This window comes from Neodiprion pinetum, chromosome 5, assembly GCF_021155775.2.
Source record: "Neodiprion pinetum isolate iyNeoPine1 chromosome 5, iyNeoPine1.2, whole genome shotgun sequence".
Lineage (NCBI taxonomy): Eukaryota > Metazoa > Arthropoda > Insecta > Hymenoptera > Diprionidae > Neodiprion > Neodiprion pinetum.
In genome coordinates, this window is record NC_060236.1 from 26110019 (window position 1) to 26130662 (window position 20644).

General features: G+C 43.8%; 1 protein-coding gene across 5 annotated transcripts in view; it reads left to right on the plus strand.

Annotated features, from left to right (window-relative positions):
* The window catches only part of LOC138190962 (uncharacterized), an 85401-nt gene extending 64785 nt beyond the window's left edge, over window positions 1-20616 (plus strand). For 3 of the 5 annotated variants that reach the window (XR_011177120.1, XR_011177121.1, XR_011177122.1), the window contains 3 exons: window positions 9818-9961; window positions 19540-19716; window positions 20464-20616. Coding sequence is in view for 1 of the 5 variants with exons in the window: in XM_069136012.1 (XP_068992113.1) it covers window positions 18525-18537; window positions 19540-19716; window positions 20464-20576 (303 nt within the window). In the remaining 4 variants the exon portion in view is untranslated. Of the gene's footprint in view, window positions 1-9817; window positions 9962-18420; window positions 18538-19109; window positions 19293-19539; window positions 19717-20463 lie in introns of those variants that run through there. The other 2 variants (XM_069136012.1, XR_011177123.1) reach the window with 2 other exon arrangements.
* The last annotated feature ends 28 nt before the right edge of the window (window positions 20617-20644 follow it).

A 20644-nucleotide genomic window follows, 5' to 3' on the forward strand; every position in this document is an offset into this window, starting at 1 on the left:
AACCGAAAAGCCTAAATTCGAAGTATCTGTCTCGGGTGTGCCTAATGATTCCGTTATTCGACTCGAGTTCGTCGCGATATTAACACGGGTTATCTCGAGCTGATTTACCCTTTCCTGAAACCGACGTCGCATTTTCGTCCCGCGTTCCATATACACGTGTACGGCAATTCATCATCCTCATTCCCGGATCGGAGATGCTTCCGCATTCGTACCTTCTAGGGTGCAATAATGTGCCTATCAATTGTTCCCAATGTCGGTACTCTCACAATACGCCAAGAGACATTACGCACTCCGACGATCCCGTAATTGACATATCTCGGCCAAATTACCTCTCTGGTTAACTTATTCTAAGAAGATGATTATGCAACCATTCCAAGTCCAAACATACGAAAAGGCAATGAGGCATTGATGTGCTAAATAAAGGTTCAAGTAGTCATGATATAGAGAAAATGGGGAAGTTTAGGGTTGAATTAAGAAGCAGTATGCTTAGAAATAGGAAAGGATAGTAAATCACATCCACCAAACCTTGATATGGCACGGCGAAGATGAAACCAAATTGGACGGGTACTTCCTTTCGCGTTTTAAACTTCTTGTATAACAACGTTGAGACAAACGAGAAGAGAGAGAGAGAGAGATTAAGTAGAATAGATTATGCTTAGGATGCTCCGATGCATAAGTACTAGCGTTACTTGTTGGTGTTCTTACATGAACTAATGAACATTACACTCTCTTGCTCGTTGATGCACTCTTGTGCATCGCATTCCAAAGCTCAACTCTGGTTCAACCTGCGTTATATGAGCAAAAACAAATTTGATTATCTTTGAGATGTAATTGAGGGGACCGGTGTGAGTCAATTTTGATGAATGGGAGAAACGTGGGGTCAGTGGAATTATGGCAATCATTCCTCAAAGGAATGCTAATATTAGTTTTTTGGGCGAATAAAGGAGTTTGAGAACGCCGAGATGTTGATCTAGACATCCATGTTCCCAATCAAGGAAAAATAAGAGAGAGATCCGCGGGAGCCTTGAAAGATCGCCTAAAGAAAGTACAATTTTGAAACGTGAGTCGTTCGTTTACCCTTCGCTAAAATTTAGCGTTCGACCTCGCCCTAACGAGAATCGCAGCAAGGGTCGTCGTTCGGCGTTCCTGCTGCAGTACGGCAAGAGGAAAGGCAATTTCAATAAATTAGCGTCTGCGGTAGCTGCAGCGACAGTGATTATAGAAAATGTAAATTAAATAATTAAAGTAATTTACAGTCATTGTCTTGTCGCCGTCTCTCTCACTCTCTCTATCTCCCGCATTCTCTCGTCGTCAGATGCCTCAAGTTGAAGTGCATTCTCGGCTATCCGAACGTGGGCGTACCTCATGCAAGTTACGCACTTAAATGCGTATTGGAAAGTCATACAGACTTAAACGACGCGAGTACTTGATGGATGCAATACTATATTCTGCACAGTGCAGCATCGCATTCCGTCGATTACAAACCCGAACATATTCGATTACAAATCACAGTCGTTGAATCGAATAGTTCACGTTACCAATGGTTTCAGCTGCAAAGATTAGACAGTTTGAACGGTTGAATCGTTACCCAGCTTCGCTGATCACAATTTTGTCGTAAGCTCGCAATGCATCACTCGGACACGGTGCTGTAAATCATACGGCATGGATTGGGGTTCGTCTCGTCCAGATGCGACCGACCCAACGCTTTCTGCTAATTTGTAACGCCAACCCGTCTCCGTCAATCCCAATGGACCCTTCCTCCCTCTCTTTTATCTACCTTATTTTTCATCTCTACGGCTGAAATGACAACCTCACCTTGCTCAAGCAAATGGGACCATTGTCAAGAGTTAAAACATGCCAGATAGAGTGAAAATTGGTACAAACCTACAACAAAAAGGTATACAACAGGTAAACGAGGCAAAAGGGAACGAACAACTCTCAATCACCGCTGCTACGTTCGTTGGACGTGACTCTAAACGTTTCAGGTGACCCTGTAATCAAAAATTCTACGGTCGTTAATCTTTGACTCATAAGTGCTGCAAGTGAATAATTCTGAAAGCTGGATCATGCTTTTGCGATTGTCTTATCAGTAATTTACTATTTCAAAATAATTCAATTTTTCGATTTTAGGTTTTCAGGTCGTTGTTGAGAACTGAAAGATCATGGAGGATCGAGACTCCCATTTTAATTTCGTGTTTCCATATGTTATGTAGCTTTAATTGATTGAACCATAAATGACAAAGTTTAGTGCCCCTAAAAAATAATAGGAAGCGCGTGAGCTTCAACAGTAACAGCATTGAGATTGAACTCTGGATGAGAAAAACGAGCGGAGGAAAAAAGGTAAGAAAAATTTCACTCATACCTACAGGCACAGCCGTGTTCGTCGAGGCGAGACGAGACGGAGGTACGAGAGGAGGTCTGGACAGGTAATCTCTTTTAGGTACACACGTAGGTGTGCCGCGACGGTCGATGTGTACGTGAGGAGTTTGAGACTTGACTGACTGTCGGGGGAATGACATAGGTGATTGCTTGACTCGCTTGCGAACGCGGTTATATTCGCAGCCCCTCGGCTTGACGTTAGGCACGCTGTGAAGGTGAACCTTCGGGTCGTAACTCGCTAATGGTTTATAACCGTTAGACTTCGCACTTAGGTTCCTCGGCCCGTCTGCCTTCTGCTTCTGCTGAAGCTGCGGATCCTTTACCCTAACGACGTTGTACAGGAGCAAGCGAGAAGGAGAGAGGGAACGGTGAAGTTTTTCCGAAAATAAAGATACAGAGGATACAATGAAAACGACCGAATTTGTGGAGTACATTCGTTAACGTAAGCAGAGCCAACCGAAGCTTGTGGCATGTGGTAGGATCTTCTTATCGTTTGTTCTTCTCTCAAGTCTTTCTTTGCGTCGCATGTCGTTTAAACAGTCGTTTTTATGTTCCTGATCATTTGTATTCACCTTGTTTTTCTATTTACCGTTCGTCTTAAAGGGACTAGGAAGCGAAAATAGGCCAAAAATGGGATAAGATTCAAATGGCATTTGTGAAGAACTGAAACAACCAGTCATAGAGTTTATTTTTTAGAAAGTTTTTATTGGAGTTTTGGCTATAAAAATGAGTGGTTAAAGCTTAAAAAACATAATCATTTAAGAGAGTGGCGGTGGGTGGATAAAGAAGACCATGCGTCTCATGCTCTGCTCCCCGATGGCCACGATTTCGAATGAACGGTTAGAGTTTTCGGCAATTTTCAAACGCCATTCTCTTCACCGGATGTTCCTCCACAGACTGTATGTGAAATTTTTCAATTTTTCTTGCGTAACAGAATAAAAAAAAAAGAAAAAATGGAAAATTGTCGCTTCCTAGTCTCCTTAACTGGACGGATTTATACACGGAGTCATCGTCCAGCGGAGTGAGAAGCTTCGGCAGAGTTGCATAGAAAGGCTCGTCAGCGTATCGCGTGTGGCAATTTATAAGACCACCGTCAATGCATGCCACGGGATAACGCGAGGCTGTAGTCGATGATTTATGAAACAATCAGCGCCGCGTTGTACTTCACAGCTCGCAGCTTTCTTCTCCCGACCGCGATATCAGTGTGAACGGGAAGATCCTCGCCAATTTACCTTGTTTCTAATACCCAATAGATGTACAAGCTGGTTCGCTTTATCGGCACTTCGGAGCAGCGCTGGTACGCGGCAGGAGAAAAGTGCCAACCTACCAGCCGGCCGGCCAGCCACTAGGCTCGTTAGAAATTATGCGATATCCTCGCTGTCTCTTAACTCAACAGCGATCCGAGAGTTCTTGCCTCACACTGCAAATTACTCGCTCTGCATTACGGCTGCGGTGCACGGAGCGCCTCTGCACTGTAACCTGTAGGAGGCACATTGAAAAGCCGTTCGACAAGAAACGACGCATAAATTCACGAATGAAAGAAGCCACGCAAGAAAGTAACATTCGATTTTAACGACAGAGCTTGAGTGATTGTTTGATTGAGGACGCACATCCATCTTCAACCTTCGTAATTGACGCACATTTTCCATCGATTGGCCGGAGGGGAACGGATTCTTCGATATCGCTCATCAGTGCTCGTACACTTCTTTCGTGTCGACGTTTTTAACGAACGTCGAACTTCGAATCTTTACTCACTTTACAATACACGTACATAACTACAATAAAAACCATGAGCACCGGTACAATTTTTCATATTTCATTTCCTCACTCCTTAGTGATGAGAAAATAGTTGAATTATTTCGAACATTCAAGAAATTTGTGGACCCTTAATCAATATACTTATTTCCAGTCAGCGTCTCCTGCAGCCTTCAGAATTCATTCTTCAGAAAGGATTTTCTCTTAATTGCGCCATGCGAGAGCTGCATGCACCTCGTGACATTGAAATGAATAAAAAATACAGAGAGGAGCGAAGTGAAGAGAGCAGCCCACCTCTTCGAGTCAAGTTTTAACAGCGCAGTAAAAATCTGGAGGTTGTATAATGCGAGATAAGCGCAACCTGCTCCAGGACTCAAACCCTGTGGCTCACATTTTACTCCATCGCAACGAGGCAATGCTGCAGTGAACACGTAATCGTCAAGTGTTGAACCATTTCAAGAGCAATCCCTTTTAAACTCCCGTTAACTTGGGACGACTCGTTAACTAACTACTCGTACCACAACTATCTCAAACACGTGAGCAACGTGTCGCGACAACGAGATCTAGAGAATTCGAATAAAAGCTTGAAGGTCAAGCTCGAAATTGCTGGGTTCATGGTGGATACGATCAATAATGAATAGCTCTGTGCCATGGTGAGTAATGAATGCAATATCATATGGGCGCAGTTTAGTGTAAATCGATTACTGTCTCGTAACCATTCGAATTGATAAAAAAAAAAAAAAAACGCCTTTGGTGAGCGATGGAAGATTTCTATAGTGAAAGAAGAGAAGTATTTGCAACAAGAGAGTTTTGGTCGAGAAGAAAGTGCAGAAAGTGTTTTGTGATTATTTTGGAATGCGCAGTTTCTAATGGCGATGCTCTCCTGTCGTGCACTTACCTCAGCTACGAGTAGCAGGACCAGTGGTCCGTTAACCTGAATCATCTTCAAAAAACCGAAGACTGAGGATTATTCCTAAACCCTAACCGACAAAACCCGGTTATTTTGCGTCCGAGACCGCAAGAATATAATGACACAAAAAAGAGAGTAAACAGAGATTTAATTTCGAAGCACGCGTATGCAAAGGCGTTTGGTGCTCGTGCCGACTAACATAGACGGGAATACCGTCTGGGCAAGGAAACGATCACCTGCCCCGCGGAGCTCTGACGATGAGTTCGTTCCGAGGCTCCAGGCTCAAGGAGGCTGCAGGCCAGGTCGCGGACCGGACAAAGGTCAGCAGGGTCGTTGCACCCGCGGGCGGGTATTGGGTGGCTCTCGGCATGCTCTTCCCGCCGACCATCAGCCTTCAGCCCTAGTGCCTTATGCACCTTGGCCGGCCCGCCTTCGACGCGCTTTTCATCCCATACCAAACCGTTTCGTCGGCTTATAGAAGGTGTTCCATAGGATTAGCTGTACTCGATTATTCCTGGTTAAGGCTCGCAGGTAGGTGCAGGCTACCCATGCGTGTAAGCGATATCCGTGACATCGATCACGGCTTTTCTTCTCTTCGCGTTTTTGTTCTTTTTATCCTATAATTTTTTGTTTTCACTATTCCTTTTGTTATTAGCCATCGCCATGAATGTCCGTCTGTAACCTGCACCTGCGACAGGATCTCGCCGATGACGCTACTTTCGTAATTCATTAATCCTCGTTAGTAAATGTGTGTCAATGTTGGAAAGCGTCCTTCCATATTGACAGCACTTTGTCCCGATTGTGATCGATTACTCATGCGTTCTATTTTATAGACAATTTTGATTGCATCGAAATGTAGACGGCAATCATTCGACGTTCCGTTTTACTAACATCTGTGAAATTCGCATTCTCAGTATCGATAAAATTTGTAAAGTGAACAAGCTTTGTTTTATAAACTGTGAAAACGGTGAAAATCGACACTATACAACTATCTCTCGGTAATCTCTCGGTCATTCCCAGATCATCTCGAGCATTCAATATAAATGAAGAAATTGGAGACGAAGTTTTTCATGCACTATCCATTCTGCTCTGGTTACTGGCGGAGAGAAAGAGAACGAGCAGTTAATGAAGCTTGAAAACATTTAGATGATCGGGTATTCCATCACGAAGCGAGTGGCCTGATGGATGATTTGCCTAATGCCGTGCGAGATGGCGGATAGCCAAGGAGAGACGTTGGCGGTGCGAAGCGACGGGGTCCGCGGAGCAAATCGAGTTTCTCGGACGCATCGCGAATCGATTTGATCACCAGCGCATCTGGGCCTTGAAGCCCAGGACTAGCTGCCGCTGCAGTCGCCGAAGTAGATTGGCAAATTTCTGCTGGGAATGATAGCCATTTCGCAAACGAGGTACGGGCTACGTGACTTACGCGTACTAAGAGAGCGACCCCGCAACGTGGATCAGAGTATAACGGTGTCGACTCGCGAGGAATTTTCCTCCCAACACCCGGGTCGAAGATGAGCCTCGACTTCTCGGCCATAATCAAACGGGGAAGATAACATCGTGCCGATCGGCGAGGATAAAAGTCTTACCCTACGCCTCACGGCGCACCGATCACGCCGGGGTACAATGGTAACGGACAATCGGAGATCTCGAAGAACTGCTAGAGCCACCCGTAAGAGACGAGAAATACTCTCAGATCGTGTGATTCTATACAGGGATTCCTCGGCTTTCTTGGTCACCTTCGTCACCGGTATACGAATCAATTAGGGACAGTAAAAGGCACTCGCGCGATGAGCTACCAGCCTTGCGCAGCAATGTAGTGAGACACCGTAACACCAGGCATCGGCTCACCGATGTCACAGTAGAATGAAGAATGAGAATCAGGATAATTGGCTCTTTGAAATAACGTGATCATTTCGTTCAGTGTCAGACGAATGGAGGTACCGGTTGACAAGGTGTAAAAGGTCCTTTCTTTCCGGTAGCGAGATTGTGCGCTGATATATTGGATTGTGTGAATCGGGAGAGCATAAAAAGCTCAATGTTTGACATTTGTTTCAATTGCATCGGGACTAGCTATTCGGATACCCTTCTTTGTGCATCTGCAAATACGTCTATTCGGTGTTTGTTTATGTCGGTGGGACTTTCGCTGTAGTGACGATGGTATAAATCAATAAATATCCAACCATGCTAATGATAATTGGATTCACCAGTGCGCTTGGAATTACATTTACTCTGCGTTAATTTTACCCGGACACCAGTGTACAATAAATCATTTGTATTTTTCGATTAGGTGATTACGGGCTAATATGGATGCAACTTGAATGTAGCAACAGAATGCATGACGGTATGGTGCGTTCAGTTCTGCTGACATTCATTAGTACTCATAAAAACTGGACTTAGTACTGATTTACAAACTGTTTAGGTACTTTCCATCTATTCGAAAGATCTCTGGGCCTTTCTACTGTAGTTAGGTAACGACTTCGATTTGACATGCAATGGTAAGGGGGGATAATTTGTGACAAGTAAAGAGGAATGGATTGTATCACGCAGCAATCAGTGTTACAGCAATCTTGACGGAACATCTCAACAGTCATTGGTCGCTGGGTAGGTGTCCATTGGATATATGTATGCATGGGAAAATAAGAGACCCCACAAAAGGTGTATAAAATACCATAAAATGAATTAATCTTCTCTCACTATAAATGAAACTTAATGAACGTTCTTTATTCAAAATCTTTTCTAACTAATTGACGAGTATAGGTATAATTTTTTCTTGTCCAAAGAAGAGCTTCGTGTTTCTGAAATTTTCGTAGCAACGATCGAAAGTTGATACCCCATGAATATTCAACATCAGCATTCAGCTGTACCCCGATTTGCACTATTCACTTCTTTACGAAGTATACGTCGAATAATAGATGGGCTGAATATGAATCCAACATCCCGACGGTCTGAAGTTTCGAACTTGTTGCAATTAACTCTTACGTCTCCCGTTACTGGAAAAGTTAAGAACCCGGTACCTCGGAAAGGATAAAGTTTTTGCGGAGGAAGAAAATCGAGGATGCAGGAACGGCAGCCAAGTCCACGTTGGTTCTCCTCCAGGACGTACCTATACGCGTACATTCTCCGGGTCCCGCGGAGTCCCAGTCCCAGTCCGAGTCCGAGTCCCAGTCCCGAAGGCACGAGCCTTTGTAACAAAGGGCGATCTTATCTGGCACACGGATCAAAACGAGAACATGGCCCCGGCATAGTCGGCATATCCGACATACCACGGTACTGGGCACGTGTATTGTGGGCGCCCCCGAGGTGCTGCTTGGCTCGCTGCGTGCACACACGTACCCAAGGTATAGAATCGTTCCGACTCCCAATGCAGGAGACACAATTCCATTGTGCAGTCGAATCTCTTTACCGCTACAGCCCCTCCCAGAGCGGAGAACGGACTTGTGTTCCACCGTTCCTTGTCCTCCTCCTCCTTCTTCTCTTCTGCACTGCAGAGCGTTTCTTTTCCCTGGTTTATTATATATCTGGTCCAGTTCAGCAGACTCCCCGGAGTTATTCGGGGCTGCAGATGGAGATTCGGAAACGACGTTTGGAAAATGAATAATCTCTAATTTCACGGGATGCACGGGTGCCCTGGCTCACTTAATCTCAACGGCCGATCTTCATTCCGGTATTCGACGATGCAAATAGCAAAGGTGGAAACGGAGTTCGATGTGATTGGTAACGGGGAGGGAGAGGAAAGACGGACTATTGGGTTTCATACCCTTCGTTGCGTCTTTATATTGACCAACTCGTGTTGCATAATGCCAGCTTGCGCGACACTCGGGCATTTCCTGTTTTAACGGAACGTTCCTCAGTTCGGTTCGTTTTGGTGCACCGCGGCGCTCGGCGGTCAGTCGACCTTCTCCACCTGACCAAACCTCTCTCAAACATTTGAACAAACGCTAAAGACAAATATTATCATTTGCAGTCCGCTCGTTCATACACCGCTTCCTACGTCCCTTAAACTTTTACTTCAACCGGCGCGGCAAACGCTTACCTCAAATCGTAGTTCACGTTTCATTGGCCGTGATTTTGTGCCCCCGAGGCCCTTGATAAGTCCGATTTTTGTCACCAACAAGCAGCCGGTTGTCTGCTTCAGCCGTCTGGCTTGTTTCTCATTTGAACGCAGTCTCGAGGTGCATCATCGATGACAATACAGCAGCAGTCGTTTACGAGTAACCGCAACGAAGGTATGCGCTCATTGCTATGCAGTTTCACGCTAAAGCACTGATGGGAGAAGGCAAAATGTCCGAGCGTCCATCTTCGTTTCCTTTTTACATCATTACGCTGGACGTAGGAAAGCGACAGTTCCTCATTCTCGAAGTCAGAAGTGAACCTAGGAACCACCGCTATCTGTCCACAATGGCTTTAGCCGTTCAGCTTTGGCATGCGGTCTCGGGATTACAACCATCAACTTAATTCCGAGTAACGCACGCGAACCACGGCGATGCGGTTACCCAGCAAACCGCGACAGTCCGATTTAATTATTTGTGAAATACCGATTTCGCGATTTTAGAAGCTTTTATCAGGATTGTTGTACGCTCGTGCATTTACTCCGGATCGAAAATTCGGATTTTTTTCGGACATTATCTGGATTTTGTGAAGTCAATTAATGATCTTTGATTTCGGGTAGTTTTGAAAACAACTTATTGTATTCCATTCTTTTAACGCTCTCGGGAATTTACTTAAATAAAACCGTTTCGCAATTGAAACACTTTTGTTGCACTTTTTCAGGAAAGGATACGAAGGAAGACTTATTCATGATCTTAGAGTTTGAGGTTACCGGATGAGGTGATTCTACTATTCTCAAGATACGAAATCGAAACTGCCAGTGATGGGCTGACAAGACTTCGACAGCTGGAGCTGAGAACTGATATGGTATGTACGTACATTGTATGTCTTTACAACATCAGAAAACAACTGGCACAGCAAGTTGCATTGAATCTGCGGAACTGACCACCACAAATCTAGGTGTAGTCTTGTCTAGTTTCGCATTCATTTCAAAAGAATGACAAGAAAAGTTTGGTCGATAATAAATTCATCATTTTATTAGGGGTGTGCAAAAGTTCTCGGCGTTGCACTTGGATGACGATACCTAACGTTGGTTCTGTTCAAGATTTTGCTCTTCTATCGCAAGCATATCTGTATTGTATGTGCTCCAAAACTGACCATAACCTATAGAGAAAATAGCTTGTTCTTATCGTGAAAGTTTGTGCAAAAAATGTAAATCGATAAAATGTATATTCGCCATTGCATGTTGTCCCAATTTAATCGCGGTAAAACAGATGCGCATGCAAAAAGACTATTTTCTATAAAAGAACGCCAAGAACTTTTGCACAACCCTAATAGAATGTTGTTATATTTCGCTTTCTTGCTACCCCTGAATATTTCGACAAATGCGCTTCTCAACGCTACGTTTGAAGTATTACGTCAATTCGAATGCTCAACGGGGAGGAAAATTTCAACCTGACCATCCACTAGCAAATCGTATAATGCATACTCGGCAATATGACGGTTATCCTGGACCCGTGGAGGGCAGGGTGAAATAATTGCTGGTCGGTCAGAGCGAGCTAGGCGGGTATAAGAGCAGAGGCTGCAAGCGCGCGACATACGGCGGAGCCGGGACCGGCTTGGAACTAGAAAATTATATCGCACGAGATCTGAGGGCAGCGCACGTTAGGCGCATACCTAATGAGCCCCGAGACACGCACTGTCGCACGCATGTCGCCGCGGCGCAGCGCAGCGAGTAGCGCGTGCGCATCTACGTCACGCGTCGCGCGGTGGCTCGACTACCTGGGCGTAACGCGTAGATTTTCATCCACGAGGTCAGGCAGAGCCCTGATACGCGATACGGAGACAGATGCGCAGGGTGAGTGGTCGGGAAATGAAAAAACGAAACGCAACCGGATATGAAGAAACCTAATTGTATCACTCTCGCATCACGGTTTAACGCGGCAATTACTTCGTTGTGCGACACTAACGTAGCGCTAATGCACTCGCTAACGTTTTGCACGCTAAGAAACTGTCCAACTGCATTCGAGATCTCGTCACCTTGACGCGTCGCTCAACATCATGGTTCGAGTACTGTTGAGATGATGGTCGGATGGATGGACGGGTGGAAAAGATTCACCACCTCAACGTGGGCTTCCAAAGTTCACTTCAAGTAATTTCAATATGATGGTTGAATGTATGGATGAATAACAAGAACTCGCTACCTTCGCTTAGGGTTCGACATCTCGGATTAAGTACTGTTGGGATTATGGTTGAATGGATGGAAAGGGGGTGAATAGAAAGATCCAGTTTTGAGATAGTTCAGTAAACGGTACCAAACAGCTTTGAAGATCTCCGAAATTCGCTACATTATACCCAATGCTTTACCGAATGTATTGCTGTACCTACATAATAACGAAAAATATAGTTTTTAATTTTAAACAACTCTCGGGCTGCTGAGTAGATATGGATAGGTATCAAAGGTATGCGAAAGTTGACGCGCATCCAAATCAAAGTGCATCGAAGACTGCAAAGCGGGTCTATAAAGGAAACTTGATGTGCAACAAACGCGATTCGACGCGGCTAAGGGATAACTACGGGACTTACCGTCAGCATCGCAGAGCCACGGCATCAGCCGGCGGGTGTGCGATGAATCCTTGAAATCAGAGTGTAACCCGTTTTCACCTTTATTGCTAATCGAGGTTTTACTACACGTATATATTACAAACTGTACAGGTGTAAATAGAGTCTGTTTATTGCCCCTGCTTGCACCTTTACGCCGGTTCAGCATCCGGTTTTTGTACCGTACGATTATTGCGAACCTACAATTATCATCGCGCAGGACATTGCAAACTCGGTTGCAAGCATGCATGGACCTTTCGCGGGATCGTTTCTTCTCGTTTTGAAAAAAGGGGTAAATAATACGTGAGAGACTTTGTTCACGTCTGCCGCGGCGAGGATTGCGATGCTATAGGTGTATGTAGATGGGTGCCATCACGCGGAGGAAGCCATTCCTGCAGGCCGTGAAGATTTTGCACATTTTATATGCGGGATGCGAGCTGCGATGGTTAAGTGCTTGTAATGGCAGAAACTTACGGTGTAATTGTTGTATAATAATATCCTAGCCCGGTACGCGCACCAGGTGCGCTGCTCACTCGTCTACCGGGTGTCCCTACGGTCATAAATTTAATTCGAAAACTCTTCCGAGCTGTTGTTCACTTCAGTTGCGCAATTACAGACGGACCCGAAGGGTTTACCACGCTTTGAAATCTATTGCACATCACTCGTGAAATCTTATCGAATCTCTAAAACCCCAGTAAGATCTTTTAAAATTTTGTGAAACCTCTTCAAATTTTATAAAGTTCAATGCAATTTTGCGCAATCTATAGGAGTTCCTTGAAATTCTGTACTTCTTTAAAATCCCTGAATATTCTGTGCTTTTTTTTTAAATCCTCGAAAACTCTGCACTTTTCATCTAAATTCCTAAAAATCCTGAACTTTCTTCTGAAATTCCTGAAAACATTTTACTTTTTGGAATCTTTAAAATTTTTGCACTTTATTTGAAATCTTTCAAAATCCAGTGAAATCTGGTGAGATTTTTGAAACTTATGAGACTCCACGAGATGTTTGAAAATAACAAACAGAAACTTTTAATCTTATGAAATCATGTAAATTCTTTTGAAAACTCGCAATTCTGAAAACTGATGTAGGTAGGTACACGTATACAATACAAATCGACCAGTGGTTACAACCGCTCGGATAAATACGTGCTCATCGCTAGTAGGTTAATTACTGGATTAATCATTCAATTAACGAACTGATAAATCTAGGTACCTGTAGAGAAAATTGAGAGTAAAAAGTGACCACTCACGATTTTCAAGAGAATATATTAAGTAATGGCTGTAGGTTAATATTGCCACAGGACATGTAACTGAGACGTGGATTTACATTGCGAGTGTGTTTTCTACCGCTGCTCCCTACCAACTAGGCTACAATTAATCATTACCGAATGATTGTACACACAATTGCTTGATTAACCGGCGGGGACTGTAGGTATAATACGAAATGTCGGAAGAGTATCACTGTGCCAGATTTTGCAAACTACAGTACTTACACAGCACGTGCCGGGCTCGAGATCGAGCTGAAGAATATCCCCCATAATAATGCCCGAGAATTGCAACACGTTGTGAGGCGAGCCAACGCGAGTTAAATGGCCAGATGGTCGAACGGCTAATGGGAGTCACGGAAAAAAATAACGTAATAACAATGCTTCTTTCGGCTCTGACCCAAGCAAAGAATACACAGCGATGAAGAGTTTAATTTTTGGACGTTTTGACGAAAGCTTCGTATTTTACATCAAAGATCATTTCAATGAGTCCGTGCCATTATTTTTTGCCAAAAACTTATCAGCCCATGTTGGAATGTTCAGGACCCGATGACAATTTCGAGTTTCAACACCTGCGCACGGATGTGTTATAGCGCATTCAGGGTTGGGCCCACCCCTTAAATTGCCTCTCAGAGTGGACGTACGAGGTGGCTTTTAAGCCGGTCTTCCTCGAGCAGTACGATTTACATGACGCACTGGACGATGATTTACGCCAACGTCAGTTATACGAGGAACGCGGACAAAGAAAGAGACACGCCAGCCGCGATAACGTCTAACAACGTACGTCGTTGGTCGTACTGACCGCGGGATCGTGAGAGAATTCACACAAAAACATTACGTACACCCGGCGTGTTGGAATCTGAAACCCTCGAATTAGAGTCTCTCGGCTAAAGTTGGTAAAATGGACACTTCGGGCATTTAACTGGTCCGAAAAATTCCAAACTCACTTGTAGCGTTAAGAAACGAGAACCAAATTTACAACTTTGCATAACGGCGCAGTTTGAAACCATCATCTCTTCTGCACCTTCGAATTAACAGTACCAGTAAAATCTGAAAATATTCAATTACTTTTATGTAACGCGTGCTAGTTTATGCGTTTTTCCATGCGTGTTTTCCGTACGCGAAATACCCATTTCTATGACGATCGAGTGTGTTTGCGAATGCGCGTGCGCAAAGTATAGAAGATACCACTTTGAGGGGTAAGAGTTAAATGTGGTCTTTTCTGCACTGCGCGCATGCGCTGTCACGAACAAGTTTGACATTACGCGACCCTAACCTCAATTTCATGCTTAGTAAAAAAATGCATAACACACTTTTGCCGTATAAATAATCGTTTGCAACAAGGAAGCAACGGTCTTTTCGCCTCGCGTATTTCCAAAATTTGTTTTCGGCTCATGCGTGCTCACCTACGACTCACATCGCAAACTTACACTCGGCCCGAAAAGACGGAGTTTGCCTCCTTGTTACACAATGTATTATTTTCCTTTCCCATCCTTATCTTCAAGTAGTTTTTTTCTGAGATGCTTGCCATTTATCCCACATTCCATACCACGAAACATTTACTATACATCAACTGCAACGATTGGGATCAAAGAATTTTGAATATGTTATATGGAAATAATCATAGGGTGAGAATTATTATCGCGCCACTTACGGGGTATTAAATCGAAGTATAAAAATCATGGGACGATTGCAGCAGCGGTCGGCTGCACAGCTGCATCGCGTCTGGAGCTCGGCAAGCTCGCGGTACGTACGATGATAAGTGACCTACACTCGGCGTTGCACACCTCAATAATTGGCTTCCAATATAATCCGTAACGAATTATAACCGTTCTCAGTTCACCGACTTTCATTATGCCAAGTTGTAAAACCGTCCCGGTTAGTCTAGCCGAGATATTTCATCCTCAAACATCTCGCCAAGCAGACCGTCGGTCGATGTCTCAAGAAGAATCTCGTACAAAAGATTTTCTCAGAGGAAAAATAATGGCCTGCTGCAACAGACTTAATATTCCCTAAATATATTCATCGCAGGAAAGATCATTTCACTAGGCTTGATAGAAATGGTTTCAATGTTCCGAAAAACAGAATTTTACCTCTTCTTCTGACACCTTCCAACTCGGGTTACAAATATCGTTGTACATTCTGAACTATTGATCTGATTGTAACGAAATGTAGTCTAAGATCTGACCAGACGTTGCAGTTGTTCACAGAAAAAAAAAGAATCAAAATCGGTTCAGTAGTTCTCGAGTTATAAGCAAACATACGGACAGACAGGTTAAGAGACATGTTTTATGTATGTAGACATTTTTTGAGACGGCGATGAACAGGGTTTACCTAATTCTGCTACGCGCGGTTCTCGGATTGAAATAGTCGGCGTATTTTCGTCAAGCATAATTAGGGCTTCATGAGCAATTGCCAATTAAGGGAGTGGAAAGGGGATCGGGACGAATTAAACGTACGATTGTACAGCGCCGATGGTTCAGCGAGGGTTCGACTAGATCCCGTGAGAGTTCCACCCGGTATTTTCATTCTTTGGTCACGACGAGTGACACCGACTAATTATGTTTACTATTTGGTTAATTTTCCCGTTCACGCTTAGCGGGTTGGCAAGTAATGCGTGTGTACACTTTCACCCACAAACCGAGCCCTCTAAGCCGCAGAAGCTGCAACTGCGACGCGACGCGCGGAAAGTTTGCAAGCGTGCAAAATTCCCAGTCAAGCTTTGCGTGCGGCGGCTCGCTTTTCGCAATTCGATCCGCGAAGCCTCCGCAAAGTTGATTCGACGCGTTCGAAACCTAGAATTAAAAATCAGAAAGACGTCAGACTACAACGGGATGATAAAAACTTCTCGCAAGATTCATAGAAGTTGATAATTTATCCTGAATTTACGGTATCTGTACCGCAATTTTCGAATCCAGAAGTAAAAGATATTGTACGAATATCGGCAAGCTCTGTAACATTGATATTCGGTAGAAAATTGGTAAAAAAAAAAAAACAAAAAAAAACGACGAGATAGTACATTATAAAATGAGTTCTTCAGATACGGATTAATTGGGTCAATAAAATTATGGACGGGTTTCTCGCCGCCGTCTTAATCATTCATCTCTTTTTCTGTTATTCTTCAATTTTACTTTCGTCCCTGCGGCTCGAGCGGTTTATCGCAACGAGAACGTGCGTAAAATACCGCCGCGATGTGTATATTATACAGACGGAATGTGCATCATCAGGCATCCGTTTAATTGAGCTTAATGGTCTGATATTAGAACCAGCGCCTTTGGTGTCGAGTGCCACGAGTCGCTTTACACGCCTCATCATCACCGCGTATGTAACGTTTGTACATAAAACCAATACGTATACGATTGCACGAAGCTTTCCACGCCGACCGCGATTCGAGCGGCCACTTTTTCGCCTCATGTTACACGGTCGTTGATTTTTCTCCATCAATTTTTTTCTTCCGTTTTTTTTTTTCTTCTATCGTCTGCACGAACCTCGAATCTGATGCACAGCTTTGCCAGCTCGTACGCTTGCAGGAATTTCCGAGGAGATTTGATCCCTTCGATTCATACTTGCATTGGAATGAAAATTTTTGTTCGATACATATATTGTAAATTACTGCAGTAACCGATACCGCGATCGGTGAAAGATTGCTTTTCCAATTAAATTTAATCGAAATAATGGAAATACAGCTTTCACTAAACGGCGTGTAAACCAATTTTTAATTGGAGTGTTACCATTTATTTTTTCACTTCCCATACTGAGTTACAACTTGTTATCGATGTTTTTTTCATGTCAAATTCGATGTAGACTGTAATACTGTAATAATCAAGTTGATTCGCTACTGGAATTATGTATTTTAGGAGTTCCTTGATCGATTGTTATACGACGACTACCTCGTCGCAGATTGCCTTGCTTATCTGACTCTTAGCTAATCAAAATAACGATCTGTTCATAAATATAGTTAATAATTAGCTAAGAACTCGGTATATTCAAAACAGTTCAAGCTTGAATTGCACACCAAATTTGATATTCGAAATGGAGTACTTTTATTCCCGTACTAATTATTTACACTAATCGATCAACGAACGGGAAATGCATCCTGAAAAGTGAACTGAAAAAATTTTCAATCACCGAATCTCTCGCACGAGTTTCGATACTCGTCCGAAACATTTCCAAAATTCAACACCATGGCTCGAATAATACCTACCGACATTTTTCCCTTCCCTGTTTCCATCGAGTTCGTCGTTAAAAATCTACGGATGGGGGATTCAAAGCCTATATCTACGTCTAGTCTCGCCTGCTCGAGGATTGCATGTGTGCACATGTGGCAAGAAAGCGTGTGCCAGCATAAAGTCCGCGTAACAAGATTCGCAATCAGAGCCCGGTAGGAGGAACAAGTTTTCAGCGACCGGGGAACTATGCTGCGGCGAAATTCTGTATTCTATGTACATATTCGATGCCGAGAACACATGGTTACCAAGGGGTTTATTAGATCAGGTGAATACCGAGCGAACTGAGTCACGGATTGTCACGGTTCTTTGAAGTTTTCACTCTTTTTTTTCACCTTTTTTCTTTTCCTACACGCCGCATAAATCCGATGATCTCGTATCACCGCGGTCTCTATGCAATATCTTTCATATAATACATTTGCACGTGTATGATGGAAGGTGTGGCTTGCAGGAAAAGGAGATACGATTTCGCGATTGCGTGAATCTCGTGTTACGAATAAATCACGATTTACACTCTGGGAGCTATGCTATAAGCACATACCAAGCACGGTGTAATCGGTCTTCATAATTTTAAACGCTTCATTTGTTCCGAGAATGTTCGCTCAACTTCTTGTGGGTATCATTTTGAAATTTAACGACCGATTGATCAACTTGACGCTTCGCAAAAATCATATGAAACATTCGATTCGTTGATCTAAAGTCAGTAATTTCCAGTTGAAGATGCGTCCATTTCGCGGATTTAATTTGACGGTATAACCAGGCTGAAAAGAAAACAACCCAAAGATGTAACGATGATACGCTGTACGAAACAAGCCGGAGAATTACGTTCTCGAAGTTCCTTCGCGCGATAAAAGTTTTCGCAAAGAATATCGAGTCAGTTCACTTGAACGTAGAAGAGTGAGTAGAATCGGGATGAAAAGGTTACGGAGGCGAAGGATATACGGGAGTAGTTATCCTTGTTTACGAGTAGGTATACCGAAATATGTCGAGGGAATAGTAGCCGTAGATAACGGAGACGAGGGGCCGGTGTATGAGTTGTGCGGCGGACCGGTGCAATACTGCACCACTGCAGCCAGAGTACACATGATGCAGAGAAAAAGACGAGGGCTACGGGACGTCGTAATCATCAATTTTGTCTCATGAATTCCGAGCATCGTCTGGCCCCGTCCGCACGCGCGAGCAGTCGCTGTTCCCTCCGCAAGAGGGTCGTCTGGCCGTTGGCTGCGGCCGCGTATTCCGCTGCACGTTGGCCCCGACCGCAATAAGAGAACCAGGGTTGAAAACAATCGCGAGTAAGGCTTCCAGCGGCCGGTGCGCGGCGGGTGCAGCGCCAGGAGTTATGGTTATGGCCAGTGAGTATAGTATGGCTGGGGTGAGGAAGTGGGGTGGGGGGGAGAAGAGGTTGAGAGCCAATGCAACTTTATTGTTAACTTATATCGCTGTCACGCCGCGGAAGAACAATGCCGAGATGTTCGCGCCATCTACTCCCGCCATCTTTCTTTCGGCCGCGGAAATATCTCCAGCTGTATTGCGCCTATGGCCAACCTCAGATTCTTCGTATTCTTATTCTTATTCTTCTATCGCCGTTGCATCTGCATCGCTCGAACTCATCCACACATGCGCACGGCGCACCGAACCTCCAATATGTAAACGAGTTATCGCTCGACGTGCGCATGCCCGGGGGCGAGAAAAGAGAGGAGAGATCGGGCGATTAGCCGCTAGGACCCACGCGGATGTCACGAGACGATTGGGAGGGCGCCACTTGCAGTCGGCCCAAGGGATAGATTGACGCGCAAGGACGGTGGGCATTATTTTATCGATCATCGAGGGGCCCGCGTAACGCTCGTTTAATGATTTGGAAGTTTTGAGCCGGTGACACTTTACGAATCTTTTCCTTTAGTGTAGTGGATGGTCTTTGAGAATTTTGTGTTATGATGTCAATCGAGAGGAACTCGATTTCAATTAACATTGAATCGACTGTTGTTCGAATTTTCTCATGCTTCTAAGACGCGGTGGTGGGGCGAATGTAATTTGCGCTTCAGAATTGAAGATGAGGATTTCACAGCGCTTCGGGATTAGAAAAGTTCATCAGTTTTCTGAGACAGCGGTTAGTTCTATTACGACTTATTGCAACAGTTGCCAATGATCAATGAGGCAGATGTCACAATTACCTGACCGTTTAAGAACCGGCTTACTGATACACAGTTTTCATTTTGTGCTAACTAATAATGAATGTATTGGAATACGGAAATGTTTAAATGCACCCCACAAATCGTATCATTTATTGAAAAGGCAGATAATAAGTACAAAAAAAAGTGGGTATAAGCTAAAGAAAGTTTTGTTTTACCTTGCAGGAAGAACAGAATCAAAACGGAGGGTTCTAGGCGAGTGTGCAGTGATCTTTGAACCAGATCCAGGAGATTTTCAAACGAATACTGTTTTGATTGGTGCGGATGGCGTCAAGCAATTTCCAGATATGGTCTGTGGCAATGCAACACACAGTGAACCACTGAACTCGACAAATCATTATGGTGATTCTGAATATACATAATACTGCTTGCTTAAGCAATTTCCTAAGTATTGTTAAAATAAGAATAAGGGGCGGAGTGGGAAACTGTACGGAAGTAAAGCATATTGAAATACTAAAAATTTGAGCAGAGTGTTGACCAAACGCAATTTGAATATATAACTATGACGGTCCTTACGTAAGAGTCATTTTGTGGAATCCCGTCGGAACACCTTTTGCTCCATTTTCGGCTGTTCCTCCTGAAATATTGATCGCAGCGACTCGGGGACAACGCTAGATCGGTTTCTCCCGTAAAATAACGGCGGAAAAGCAACTCGATTATTTACTTGAAGAATTTCTCTAGCAATAAGTTAGCCGAAATACAGCGAACAATATCCGAAGGGGTTAGCCTTCCTGTTTCTTTAATCTTCGTGCGACACACTTTTCGTCTGAAAATCGAAGCATGTGACACTTTCTGGGCTAATTAGAACCAAAGAATTGTGGAAATGGCATTTAAAGTATCTTGGGAACAACAGCTCGCAACATGCTGATCAAAAACGGCACAAAATTTGTTTGCTTATTCGGTTCACTACCGGTAACATAGGATAGTGAAAATACAGAATAATACATATCGCATGTTGCGCAAGCGCACTGCACCTGTACGAAGGCTGACACTTGAACTATACTTACGGTCTACAAGAAAAGATGTCTCGTATATTATTTTTATCATGTTCTGCTTCAGTTAATGTATCATGCACTTCTTTTTTCGCAGATGAAGGGACTTCTGCCGTGGACTTCAACCGATTCCTTCCTTTCTTTACCTTCGAATTCAACACTATTGCCATATGGAACAACGACACACTAAAAATGGAAGACTTGTACTAAAATATGGACATATTCAATAAACTCAACTGTGTCTTTCTAATTATGAATCCGTGTAATTTATTCCCAAC